This window comes from Laccaria bicolor, genomic scaffold, assembly GCF_000143565.1.
Source record: "Laccaria bicolor S238N-H82 LACBIscaffold_43 genomic scaffold, whole genome shotgun sequence".
Taxonomy (NCBI): Eukaryota; Fungi; Basidiomycota; class Agaricomycetes; order Agaricales; family Hydnangiaceae; genus Laccaria; species Laccaria bicolor.
Genome location: NW_001889914.1, coordinates 74,197 through 88,445, shown reverse-complemented (window position 1 = coordinate 88,445; position 14,249 = coordinate 74,197). Strand labels below are relative to the sequence as shown.

Genomic DNA, 14,249 nt, shown 5'->3' with positions numbered 1-14,249 from the left:
ATAGCTAACCACACTACATACTATATGTCAGAAAAGTGGACACAATTAACTTTTGTAATGAAAAAAGCGGACACTACAAACCATTGTAGTCTCAAAAAGTGGACACTATTAACTTTTATAATGAACAAAGCGGACTCTACAAACCATTGTAGTCTGAAAAAGCAGACACTACTAACTTTTGTAGTCTCAAAAAGCGGACACTACAAACCATTGTAGTCTCAAAAAGTGGACACTATTAACTTTTATAATGAAAAAAGCGGACACTACAAACCATTGTAGTCTCAAAAAGCGGACACTACAAACCATTGTAGTCTGAAAAAACAGACACTACTAATTTTTGTAGTCTCAAAAAGCGGACACTATTACTTTTGTAATGAGAAAAGCAGACACTACTAATTTTTGTAGTCTTTGTCTGACCTTTGTGGTCTATGTCCAACTTTTGTAGTCTTTTTTGTAGTCTATTAGTAAACTTTGTAGGCTATAAATTACTTTTGTAGTCTGTCAGTGTCAATTACCCTTTTAGGGCATGTACCTTCCTTTTTGGGAGAAATTTCCCACAATACAATAGTTGTAGCCCCTTCTCTTAGCTTTCTAAATCTGTTGAAATCATGTTGTTTAGTGTTCTTTTCATGAAGAAAAATGCAAAAAACAAAAAAAAATGTGGCGCTTTTGAAAACCTTTTACCTTATATCTCCACAATGGAAGCACTTTAGGACATAATTCCAACTGATTCTGGAAGCTATGGTAAAGAGCTACAACTTTTGTTTTTTTACCATTTTTGGAAATTTGTCATGTGACCACCCTCCCAATGACCCATTGGATGGACCGTAATAGCTATTTCATTGCTATCATGGAATATAATGAAAAATCATAATGATATCCCTGGGGGCAGATATGAAATTGGAATGAAATATTGAGATACTCAATGAAAAATCCCAATGAAAGCTGTGGAATATTCAATGAAAGTGCACATCATTAATTATGAAAGAAGCAATGAATACATATAACCTAGCTAATGAAATATTTATTGAAATGCACAATGAAAGCACCCAGAATTGATAATGAAATATTCAATGAAAGCGCACAGCATTAATTATGAAAGAGGCAATGAATACACCTGACCTAGGGAATGAGATATTTATTGAAATTGCACAACATTAATTATGAAAAGTACAATGAAAGCATCCAATATTCCTAATGAAATATTCAATGAAAGCGCACACCATTAAATATGAAAGAGGCAATGAATACACCTGACCTAGGGAATGAGATATTTATTGAAATTGCACAACATTAATTATGAAAAGTACAATGAAAGCATCCAATATTCCTAATGAAATATTCAATGAAAGCGCACACCATTAGATATGATAGAGGCATTGAATACACCTAACATAGTGAATGAAATATTTATTGAAATCACACAGGATTAATTATGAAAAAAGCAATGAAAGCGCCCAAAATTCCTAATGAAATATTCAATGAAAGTGCACACCATTAATTATGAAAAAGGCAATGAATACACCTAACCCAGTGAATGAAATACCTATTGAAAGCGCACAGGTTTAATTATGAAAAGCACTCTGTGGCCTTGCCTATATCTTATGAGAAGGACATAGCCTTTATGAGAAAGAAAGACACAGGACACACCTATGAAAGGCCTTTCATAAAACTTGTGGACTTATACACACAGCTCTACAGGCAAGTGCCTTAGTTTTATGATAAAGGTGGTAGCCACTTGTGAGAGGCCATAGAACAGGCAGGAATCACCTTATCCCCAAATAAGTGTCATCTGTTTTATGGGTCAATTCTGCTCCTGGGGCACAAAGTTTCAAGGCTAGGGCTCTCGACTCACACAGAGAAAGTTAAGGCCATTCTGGAGCTAGAACGCCCCAAGAAATTGTCGCAACTCCAGACGTTCCTAGGCATGATAGTTTATTTCTCAGCTTTCATTCCCTACTATGCATCGATTTGCGCACCTTTATTCAGCCTCCTACGGAAGCATTCCTGTTGGAAATGGGGGGCAGAAGAGGAACACGCTTTCCAAGCGGCAAAGGACGCATTGCAATCCAGTCCGGTACTTGGGCATCCCATAGAAGGTCGACCTTACCGATTGTACACGGATGCTTCCGACGAGGCTGCAGGTTGCGCACTTCAACAAATTCAGCCCATGGCAATTAAGGATTTGAAAGGAACTAGGGCTTACGACCGCTTAAAGAAAGCATACGACGCAGGCCTGCCACCGCCCAAGTTAACAACGACCCTCAGTTCAAAAACGGCGGATAGCCCAAATAACGACCAATGGGGGGAAGATTTTGAATCTTCAATAGTCCACGTCGAAAGAGTTATCGGCTATTGGTCTAGAACCTTTAAAGGGGCTGAGACGAGGTATTCCACCACTGAAAGAGAAGCGTTAGCAGCGAAAGAAGGATTGGTTAAGTTTCAGCCTTACATAGAAGGAGAAACGGTCCTCTTGATAACAGATCATTCGGCGCTACAGTGGGCTCGCACATACGAGAACGCCAATAGACGTCTCGCAGCCTGGGGGGCAATATTTTCCGCTTATGCACCTGGCTTAGAGATAATACACCGAGCCGGAAGGGTGCATTTGAACGTCGATCCTTTGTCACGTCTCCATAGAGCGGCCCCTGAACATACTTCTCCCACTTCAGATCCTAGCCCCTCGATCGTCACTGATTCGACTTTGGCCGAGGCGCAAGAGAGAACGTTAACCTACTCGACGGCACGAGAAGCATTCCTAGCTTGGAGTGTCGACGAATGTCTAGAGGGCATTCAGTCAGCATGGACAGCATTCAGATCGGCAAGTACAGGAGAAACCACTCAGCACTTGGAAATTCCCGAAGACGTTAACTCGGAAGGAGAAGGACTAGATACCTTGCCTGTGGGAGAAGAGTATTGGGACGCCAGTAATCCGGCTCCAAACCTTCACGTGGAAATGGACCAAAGTTTCATAACGGAATGGGTTAAAGGCTACGACACGGACCCGTCATTCCGCGCAATATGGAAAGACGAAGATCGTGACGTACAGAACTGGAAAAACAACAGACGATTCTTGAAGGACGAACGGGGACTACTATTTTTCCTAGACGAAAGCTACCAGCCGAGGCTGTGCATCCCACATACACAGAGAAACCTTGTCTTAAGGGAAGCCCACGAAAACCCCCTCGAATCAGCGCATGCAGGTCCAGAACGTCTGTGGCAGAATCTGAGCCAAAAATTCTACTGGAAAAGGATGAAGGCAGACGTACTAGAGTACTGCAAAGCGTGCGACGTCTGTCAGAAGACGAAGCCCTCGAATTTTAACAAGTACGGTTACCTGATACCAAACCCTATACCGTCCCGCCCTTATCAATCGATCTCCATGGATTTTATCGTCAATTTACCCTGGTCAAATGGGTTTAATGCGATATTTGTAGTAGTGGATAGGCTTTCGAAACAGGGCTCGTTCATACTGTGACATACCATGGATACTCATTCGTTCGACTCCCTCATCCATCGTAGAGTACACGGCACTTTCCACTTGCACCTTATTTTGAAACCTTATTTCTTTAGTCATCAGTTCTCACGTTGTACATAGTTCACTGATTACTACAGAAAATATGATATCTCTTCTTCACCACATCTACCTATCCATCAGGATACGAGCTACTGTACTAACAGTCCTCTAAACCCTGTATTAGGTGATTTGCGTTGTTCGGAGCAATTGGTTCCCTCAGAAAGGTTGACTTGACAAGGGCTAACAGGTATCGAGTCTGCGGTCGACGTAGACATCGATACGTGTTTACGACCGGCTGTTCCGAGATAGAGCTCGACCCCACCTCGGGTCTCCACACCTCAGACCGTCAGACTTTCAGGATACACGACGTTAGACGCAGTTGAACCCTCACAAAGGTGGACACTGTGGGATCACGTCGACCAAACTGGTGAGTATCAATTCCCCTAACTATTTTTCCGTACTAAGAAATGATTCCCCTACAATTTCCTCACCCCCTTCAACACCCGAGCCCCTTCACAACACATCATCTACCCCTGAAGAACCCGAAGGATTTTACTCTTTTTCGGACTCAAATATGTTCGGCAAACAACCTCGGATCTCTTCTCAGTCCTCCTCAACATCAGCGACATCCCTCACACGTCGACTTAACATAGTCGACGGCAGTAAACAACCCCCCGGTCTACATAAACCCATCTCCCAAGCTATTTCCACTCCTACAGTCGCCACCAGTCCTATTACGGCTGAAGGTTCGCTGACCACGCCGAAAGAAAACTCAACGAGAGTATTGAGCAAAGCGGAAGGGAAAAGGACAGATCGGACAACATCTCAATCGAAGGACGAGACGGCGAGAGCTCCTGTATTCTTCGCCCCTCCTTCCAGTTCCCTTCAATTTCACTCGTCAAACGAACAACCATCCTTTAGCGTGAACACTGATACGGCTTTCGAGATAGACGTCACAGCTAATTCAGGAGAAGAGGAGGAGACCCCCTGCGTATCACAGTTCACACGCAGAGGAATGGAGAACGGCTACTCCCTCTCTCCAATGTATAACTTATGGTTGGAATACTGTGACGAGGGAGAAGCCTCGAAGTCGACTCAATCCAGGGTAGTATTCTACGCTATGAAACCGTCTTTAGCTCGAGACGAGGTCATAGACAGAGGCCCGGATGCTTCGACTCAGCGATACATGGTACATAAACCTCTTTTCGAGCAAATAAGCCGTACTGTAAATGAGCTTCAAGTTTTCATTCAGCACATGGCAGGACTCATAGAAGAACGGAATGTCTACTTTCAGGTGGACCCAGACGATGCCATATTAGAAATCCTAGAAGGAGCTGAGACTACTAGTCAATTACATGCAGCGTGGCTTGGATTAACTAGTCGATTGGGCGCAGCCCAAAAGTTCATGCTTAAATACCAACAGGAGTATCAGAACATCCAAATACCATCTTCTCCGGTATCTACCAATCCGGATATACATAAGTACATCTCAGGACTGCCAGACGTCGACGAGAAGCTACGGAACATTCACGGTATGATTCCCCGTCACGCTCAAAAACTTCCACAAGATGCACAACGACGACTAACGGAAACGAAGGAGAAATGGGAAAGTATCATCCCTGCTCCCCCTTGGTTAACGACTCCAGCGCAAAAATCCTCATCGCCGATTGCCAACTTTCCAGCTAGGACGAGTTACAAGGCCGCTTCTTCCTTTGCACTACCGGAGGAAGTCGATCCTCCACCGACAGTGCAAAAGAAGCAACTAACGACGCCTTGGAAAGGATCGAAAGTCGTTCAGTTCGCTTCCGGAACGGACGAGTTAGAGCTGCCGCAATCTTCAGCCTTAATGAGTAGTGGCACGCCGTTCAAGTCTGCCAAGAATATGTTCGTACAAGGCGAAGGAAGTAATCCTGGACCTTTTCCTACCTCCGGACCTAACCGGCAAATTTCTTTGGACAACTTCCTATACGGCACCGATGAAGTTCCAGTCTTTTCCCCAGACGGAATGCAATTTTCAGGATTTGCGTACCCTTCAATCACGAACTCCACACCTTCAAATCCACCAACTCAACCTGTCACTTCGACTCCATGGAACACAGTTCCAGGGCCCGTACGGTCTTTTCACACTATGCTCTCTCAGAAGCACGAAGAGGCGAATCCCTCGTCTGGTCAAGGCCTTCTTCAGGCTAGAACTCAGACTACCACGTCGCGGCCTACTACAGAAAGGACAAGCAGAATTCGTCAATCGGATGAATCAGTTCGAAATCAAAAGGCTCCCGGTTCAGCGGACGAACACGAATCCGACCAAGAGCAACCAGGATATCCTGGAGGAAGTTCAGGACCGCCCGACAACGATCCCCCCCCCCCCAACTCTGGTAATCACAGCTTCTCGAGGAACAATGAACGACAAGTTGCTAGTCGGAGATCCCGAGGAAGATACGGTAGAGGAGGAGGACCACCTGATCCCCCTTCATCTTCTTCAAGTTCATCTAGAACTCGAAGTCGCGCCTCTAGTCGATCCGATTGGGACGAAAACCGTCCTCCAGCACCATACGGAAATTTCATCCCTACCGTGAAGACGGATATCAAGCTAGAACAATTGCCGACTTGGGATGGAAATCACGACATGGCCATCGAGTATTTCTGGAAGATTCAGCAATTAGCCGCGATGAAAGGTTACTTACCCCAAGCGCTCGGCTATTGGTTGTGGATGAATCTGAAAGAAGATTCTACGGTACACATGTGGTTCGCCATGTGCTCTCATGAACAACAGGAATACATGAGGTCACACTATGTTGCCTACATGAGAGGCATAAAAGAAGGTTATCTGGGACGTACATGGCAGATGAAAATGAATGCTACTTACGAGAATCAGTCTTTCCGGCAAGCAGGGCATGAGCGAGAAGACCCGGGCAAGTTTATCATCCGACGTATCATGTACACGCGAATGCTAGTTAATGGAGACATGGGAGGACCATTAGAAATTTTCCTCGTGATGCAGAGGGCTCCTATATCATGGGGTCCCGTAATCAACATCGATAGCATCCGTTCTTCAAGCATGTTGTTCTCTAGAGTTACAGAACACTCGCGGGCATTAATACATACTTCTAGAATAGAGAATTCGCAAGTCGTCACAGCGGACAACCTGGCATACATGCTTCGACGGATAGGGATTTCCGGATCGACTGACAGAACGCTAGCTTCGGACCGCGCAACAACCTCTTCAACTCGATTTAACAAAAGAGCAAATGTTACGGAGCTAACGGCAGATCCAGTCGACGATTCTGCTGCTACGCTCCCCATTCCCTCCCTTGTAGACGAGAGTATTCTGAAAGAGGTATACCAAGTCCTACAAAAACGTCAATGACCCCCTCCCCCGGGCGGCTACCCATTCAAACAGAACGATCATGTCTGCACTAAGATGGGAAGACAGCCCCCCTCCCCATGCAAAGTGTGCGGCAGTCCGAACCATTGGGACAAGGAATGCCCAGACTGGAACGTCTACCTGGAAACGAGGAATCGATCAGTGCACTTCTCAGTCGGACATTCAGACGATGAACCGGAATTAGAGGAGAAGTATTGTGCGGCCTACGCAGTTCTGCTCCACAACAAAGTGGCGGAGCAACTACTCAACTTAAACGAGCCTAGCCCCTTCTCCCAGGATCAGGATTTTCATAAGGCAACTGTGATGTCACTAGTTCGACAATCGAACCACTACTCTCATGGACATAAGACCTACGCGAAGAAGACTGTTTCAATGGAAGAAGTATTAGACGAAGAGGACGAAAAAGTGAAACTTAGCCCAAAACTAACGGAAGGAACTCACATCTTGGAAAGCATTTTCGACGAAGTCCCTCCCACTTCAGTTAACCGTCCCCGGCGACGGTCTTTTGTGGTAGAGGAAGAAGACGAGGAAGATGCTGAAGCTCGAGCGAAGCCAAAGTTGACGGATTCCCGCTACATTCTTGAAGACATGGACGAATCGAAGAGAGAGGAGCCTCCACCCGCAGTACACGAAGCCCCCATGGATCAACGCTACGCATACAACCTCCACGCAACAGGCATCAAGTCAGAAGAGTCATCAAGCGCGAGTAAAGACTTCACATTTCCCTTCCACGATATACCAGGGCCACCAGCTCCACTAAGACGAGTCCGTGTGCCCAAAGCTAGAGTCACGAAACCAGGAGCTTCTGCCGTGGGCGTTTCCGTGCTATCCACCAGAGGGCGATTAGCGACAGCAAGCAACCCCGAGATCGACCTTCGCCTTGACTCCTGCGCTGTCATCACGTTGATCTCCAAAGAACTCTACTTGTCGTTGAAGAATCGGCCACCTCTTCAACAGGGCTATCAGATGCAGATTTTTCAACTGACTGAGACAGGTACTCACATTAAAGGCTTCGTGCGTATCCCAGTAATCATGGAATCCACGGATGGCACCCTTGGCTGTAGGCCTATGCCTTATTCCCTGGGATAATGCAGTTTTCCCTATTACTCAGGGAGTGCCTGCACCCAGCTGGGTCTATGCAGGTCATTCTGGTTTCTCATTTTACTGTATTTAGTTGAAATTAGTCTCCCCTTCTGGAATACAGATAATATTTTGTCCTTTCCGTTGTTTTTTTATGCTCCTGTTATTCCAGCATCAGTGGAAATTGATGGATTCATCTTGTATGTCGTGGCCTTAGAAGCAAACAATATCAAACAATCTCCCATTTTGGAGCTCTGATGGTTTTTCGAATCTCCCACTTGTTCCTCCACTATAGAAGTTGAATAAAATATATCAGATATATGTTGACATATTAATGCTTGTTCTTGAACACTTTCCGCCTCCGTCGGGGGGAAGTGATTGATGGATTGGAGGACCAGACCTTGGATGTCATAGCCTTAGAAATAAACAACTGTAAATAACAAGATATATTCAATGGGGACCAAAAAAACACTAATCCTCGTCGCATTCCGCCAGGGATTCAAGCACAGGGTCAATGCCACACCCAGGGCCTTCATTGGCTTCATCCGCGCTCACTATAGGCGTCCACGGCGTGTCCCACAGGCGTGTAAACTGTGCGTGCAGGGCTCTCTGGATGCTCGCCTGCCGGCTTGCATACGCCCTTACTCCCTCCCCCATTGGCTTATCCAAAGCTTGCCAGCCAGGCTGCCGAGCATCCCACCACGATGCTTTCCACTCCAGGGTTTTCCGAACCCTCCGCATCTCTTCCTTGAGCAAGTGGACTTCTTCTGTCCAGCGCAAGCACCGTGCACGGGCTTTGGCCCATTCAATCCGCACCGCTGGCAATTAATCAGCGGTTGTAAATCCTGTCGTATTGACGGCTGCTTACCTTCATGAAGCACGGCATCGTCATCATCGCCAACCGCCCCTACCGTAGTCCAGATCCATGAAACAGTCTTCTTTCCTTGCCCCAAATCCAGCCGCTCTGCCTTTCGCTTCTTCTTCGACAATGTCCGACCGTCAGGGCCCACTGTGTCACCTGGGATCTCGATGCTGATCTCTCGACCATCTGGCGTTGTCAGATCCCCATGCATCAGCGGCCGCAATTGTTTTTCCCAACTTCCTGGACCCTGTAACGCAAGCAATGCATATCTCGCCACCATGTATTTCACCGCCATGGCTTTCGTCTTGTCCTCAAGTCGGTCAAGGGTCTCCTTTGCCCTGGTGTTGGGGTTCTGTCCACGAATGTTGCGGTTGCGGAATCCGATGAAAGACAGCCGCCCACGTTGCAAACTGCGTATCCTGTCCAGGGCGTCGTGACACTGCGCCTCACGCAATTTGACTTCGATTTCGACCAAGTTCGCGTTGCAGTTGTGTTTACGATGGTCGGCAGGAAGCGACGAGGGAAGCCAAAGAAGCTGGAATTCGGCTTCTGATGACCTGCGGTTGGCTTCGGGTAGCGCCTGCTGGGATGCCTCGTCTTTGTTCAACATTATGGTGGCAGCTGGCATGTAGATAGCCTGTAGGTTACGGAACTGCTTGACGTGGCGTAGAAGTAGCAGACGACGGCGCTGCAGTTCATTATCCTGGTTTGTCGTGAGCTCGGCTGAGTGCCTAGAATCCCAAATAATCCGCCGCCTAGATGTTTGTACACAATTAGCATATATATTTAATGAGGAGCAGAATAGACGGCTTACTGAGATTCTTCAACAACCAGGCCCATTGAGATGAACCCTGTAGGCCCGGTATCGTGTAGTTGAGGCACGCCAGCAGTCACCGCGCGCTTTTCTTCCTCAAGAAGCTGTTTTTTCACTTCGGTCTGGGAGGCATCTAAAACCACTCAGTTAAGCATTTACTTGATAAGAGATGGCGACAAAACGTACGGGTTACCACCGAGATGTACGGATTCGGCTTCTTTGGGTCTTTCTCCCACTCTAAGACCATCTTCAACCATTTATCCTCCAGCCCGTTCTCCTTGAGCGATGAACAAAAGTCGTCGAAAATGGCTTGTTGACGTTTTTGTTCAGGTATCGCAAGAGTTAAGCGGCTATGTAAGGTCCTTCCTGAAAATGTAGTCAGCATATAATCGATCATCGAAGCTCCATGAATTACTTACCGAGCGAAACATACTTCCTAAAGTTGTGGTGCTCAAAGTGGTCATCGAGTGTGTCGTGCCGTGACCCGGGACCCATTTCCTTCGTACTATTCGCGACACGGTTCATCTCGGCCCAGCTCCGTTCAATTCCCTCACCATCAGTGCGGCCCACACCAGGCTTGAAATTTAGCGAATGGGGCGCCTGGCAAGGCACCTTATGCATGGGGCAGTGACACTTAGGGATGCCCCAGTCGAGCTGTACGTCCGGCGGAATATGTAAACCCTTCGGTAACTTGGGCATTCGTGTTTCGAAGCCAAGCTTGAATTGGCAAGCGATGTCGTAGGAGATGAAAACCGAAGCGACGAGGAGCGGAGCGAGGGCAGATAGTAACACGAAATCCATATTGCAGTACCTAAGTCAGTGGAAATCAGCTCCGGCATATTGGCTCAACTCAAGAGGTACATACCGTTCGCCTTTCTGAAGGTCTCCCACGCCCCCAGGGCGAATGATTTCATGTCTAGCGCAGAGGCACATTCCTACGCCGGTTGAGCGTAAACCGGCCGAGAATTGTGTCTCTGCATTTGCCAACGTCTTGAAGCCACTGCAGGTGCTAATCTTTAATAAAATCAATACCCGCACCGAGTAAACGAGAGCACTACGTACATCCTTTTGGGTGGCATACTTTAAAATATGTTTTTGGTACGGCGCGTCTTCAGGGAAGTACGCAAACCCTGTATGTAATCCAGGGTCCTTCTTGAGGCTCGAGCGCATCAGATTCTTCAAGCGAAAATTCGCGTCCATGGCAATTATGAGCACGTAAAGAAACCTTGAGAAACATTCACTAATCAGCTCGGCTCTACTGAAATAACAGAGATGATGCCCACTTCCATTCTATTCCAACATCTTCCCACTTTTCCGGAAGGTTGACTCCGGGTATCGGGCATGCTGGACAAAGGGTAGCCAGATCCCCGCGAGCTGTACTAGTGATGCCGTGCTCAAAGTTCCCTCGCCCATGGCGCTTCATGAGCTTCAGGTGGCGAAACTCACGAATCATGCGCATGAGGGACTTATATCGAGTCTAACAGACTTGTAAGTGACCGGAATCTTACAATGCATACCAAACTTACCTTAGGAATCTCGAGCTCAGTGTTATCAGTGAGGAACTCGAGGGCCCTGTAGAATTCGTGACCGGAGAGTTTTTCTGACAGCGTAATGACGTGGAAGAGTTCCAGAAGCCGAAATGTTGCGCACGTCTGTGGTTGATGGATTGTCGCGGGAAACCATTCTGCGCGGAGGAGCTGCTGCCGATTGGAGATAACCCTTTGGTCACAGCCACAGAAGTCCACAGCCACGTAGTGGAGGCCATTGGTCTGGAGGACTGTGAAGTCCTTGTGGCCAGGCTGGGGTAGCAAGCAAGTCGAATTGACGTGTCCAAGCTGAACTCGCAGCCCCATCGATCTGAGCGAGATCTTCTCAAAAAAAATACCGTTCCACTTCTAAAAGCTAATAAGAACTGAGAAAGTCAGAATGATAGAAACAAACCTGGATGATATGCAAGGGGAGGTGCTCATGACGCTTCAAGCAGCAATCAAGGCACTCTCTCAAACGGCCCATACAATCATCGCAACGGTAGACGCCCCCCCCTGTGTAGCAAGACATATAGTCATCCGTCAACCTGTCTCCCCGTCCCTCTAGCCTCAACATTTCCAACAAATACTCTTCTCGATAACCAGGGTCTTGGGGTGTAGCTCCGGCCCACTCACGCAGAGGGGCGTCCTGAACATTGTGAAATTAGTAACAATATGCGGTGGACATGTGAAAACTTACCGAGGTTGGATACCGTTTAGCCGCGACCTTCTCGGCTACAGTTCCCCCTCCCAAATCAAGAGTCGTCTCTTCTACGTTGTCGTATTCGGTACTTGGATTCCACTCATACTGAGGGGATGGACTGCAACGAGCGGCAGATGTAGCTTTTTGTGGAGAAAGAGGGGTTTGAATAATGCGATGTCCACTGTCAGAGATGCAGACAGTCCGAGATTGTGGGATAGATATGTCCTGACGTTCGTCGTCGTCGTCAGAGTCACGCACGACAACATAACGTTTGGCCTTGCCCCTGGGCCTTAGTACCTTACCCCTCATGGATGAGAAAAGGTGATATCAACAAAAGACGGCTAGATCAATCTAGATCTATCTATCACGTTATAAGCATTACAAATGGTTTCTAATGTTTAAAGTCACTAATCTAATCAAGTAGTGTTACAAACGGTTTCTAGTTCAAATTACAAACAGTTTGTAAGGCTACAGAGACCGTTCTTTACCTCTTGCATGGAGCCACACATTTCTCTAGGGCCTCCAACGCCGCCAATGCCTCAGGGTCCCATTTCCAAGGTATTTCTAATTTGCTTAGAATCCCCTGCGCTGCCAAGTTCAACTCCAGCACCCAAACGGGTTTCTCAGGCTTTGGACCATCCTCTTTAGTCGCGAAGCTCCCACACATCCAGGAGAGCTTCCCGCGCATCCACTTCGAAGCGGTTCAGCTAGCGTGCGCAACACACAATGAATGAGTGAACTTGCCTTACGACGCGCTTCCCGAATGTATTCCTCGTACGCTGGGTCATCTTTGAACTCTTCATTGACGAAAACCTCCTCATCTGCAGGCTCAGGAAAGCGAAGGAACCACACCAAACAAGCGCGAGACATATAAGCAGTGACTTGGCCCTCCTTGGAAGCAGCAACAAAGCTAGGCAAGAGCTGCTTCAAAACGTCTTTTTGCTCCCACTTGCGGTGCCGTTTTGCGGCAGCAATCTCGTCTAACTTGGCTTGGGCAGCGATCTAACGATCAATCTCATGTCAGGGTCCGGTGCCATTTGAAATTCAACACGATCATACCTCACGGCGCCTTTTGCCAAGATTGTTGCCGGTGTCGACGAACTTGGGTTTGTAAGGTTTGGGTTTGAGTGAGCGCTTGGCCATTTGGGATGGACGATGGGGGTTTTCGACAAGGCGAGTCTTGACTACATGCTCAGTCGAACTTTATTTTTGTGGCTTACTAACTATACAGGCGACCTCAGACCAAAATCTGTGGGTTAATCCACATCAGCAATAAACAGACAAGTAGGTAAGTAGGGTCGTTCAGATAGGTACAAAAGAATAAGATTTGACTAGATACAAACTAGATAACCACCTTGGCGCCTTTGGGACAGATCTGATAACCGAAAATGCCGCTGGAACGCCAATCTGCGATGTCATCGACGGAACTCATTGCCTGCATATGGATCTCCTCAACAAGGCTCACAACGTGCCTGATGTCGCGGGCTACCATGTCTGCTTTTTTCCAGATGTCTCCGCATCCATAAATTTGCAATATATCTCCGAGCACCCCCTGAACTTCCATCATAAATGCATTCCACTGTTCCTCCATCAACACGCAGAAGCCCAGGGCCTCTTCAGGGTTGGCGATGCAGTATTGGGCGATCTCGTCGAGATACGTATACAGAGTGCCATGTGTAAGTTTCATAAATTGTTCTTTGGCCTTCTCCATAAGCCACAATGGATCACATCTACCCGTTGAATGTCAGAACTTGATGCTGATAGAAAGCGGAGGAACTGGATGAACGTACCTTTCGGAGACCTTGGCTGTAGTACCGCTATCCTTCCTAACAGTCTGTAGTTTCTTTTTGTATTTACGACGCGATCGGCGATTAATTTGAACTCGATGCCAAGGGGGTGCCGGCCCGGGAATTCCGTACCAGGACCTGGTTAGTTAGTCCAGCCGCAGGCTGTGAAAAAAAAAAAAGGATGCCTTGGGCAGAAGGCCTTCAATCATCAAGGAGGTCTTTACCTTCCCCGGTATAATCCATATGGAATCCATGTGGAATCCATGGAATCCATGAAGAATTCCATATGGAATCCATGGAATCAATGTTGGCTGAGGACACAGCCAGTTTCTGATTCCATGGACATCATGGATTCCATATGGAATGATGCTGGAATGGTCATGGAATGATTAATTCCATATGGACTCCAACACCATTCCATATGGATTCCATCAAATTCCATATGGAATGCAGGCATATCCACATGGATTCCATGGAGCAGTCCATATGGATTCCATGGAATGGAATTAATGACTATTATACCATTAGAATACATTGTCCTTACTATAAGTAAGTAAAATAAATTTTTTTACATC

General features: G+C 47.0%; 3 protein-coding genes across 3 annotated transcripts; 1 reads left to right on the top strand and 2 right to left on the bottom strand.

Moving 5' to 3' along the window:
* Window positions 1-4,091: 4,091 nt before the first annotated feature.
* On the top strand, window positions 4,092-6,884 carry LACBIDRAFT_309988 (uncharacterized protein; the record flags this gene model as incomplete). Its single annotated transcript, XM_001887223.1, has 1 exon — window positions 4,092-6,884. The coding sequence occupies one exon, from the start codon at window positions 4,092-4,094 to the stop codon at window positions 6,882-6,884; it is 2,793 nt and encodes a 930-aa protein (XP_001887258.1).
* A 5,487-nt stretch (window positions 6,885-12,371) lies between these two features.
* Window positions 12,372-13,030, bottom strand: LACBIDRAFT_309986 (uncharacterized protein; the record flags this gene model as incomplete). The annotated part of the gene is made up of 3 exons (XM_001887171.1): window positions 12,372-12,578; window positions 12,632-12,889; window positions 12,947-13,030. The coding sequence occupies 3 exons, from the start codon at window positions 13,028-13,030 to the stop codon at window positions 12,372-12,374; spliced, it is 549 nt and encodes a 182-aa protein (XP_001887206.1).
* A 199-nt stretch (window positions 13,031-13,229) lies between these two features.
* LACBIDRAFT_332638 (uncharacterized protein) lies at window positions 13,230-13,960 on the bottom strand (the record flags this gene model as incomplete). Its single annotated transcript, XM_001887170.1, has 3 exons — window positions 13,230-13,617; window positions 13,678-13,812; window positions 13,899-13,960. 3 exons carry the CDS (start codon window positions 13,958-13,960, stop codon window positions 13,230-13,232), a joined length of 585 nt encoding a protein of 194 aa, XP_001887205.1.
* Window positions 13,961-14,249: the final 289 nt, after the last annotated feature.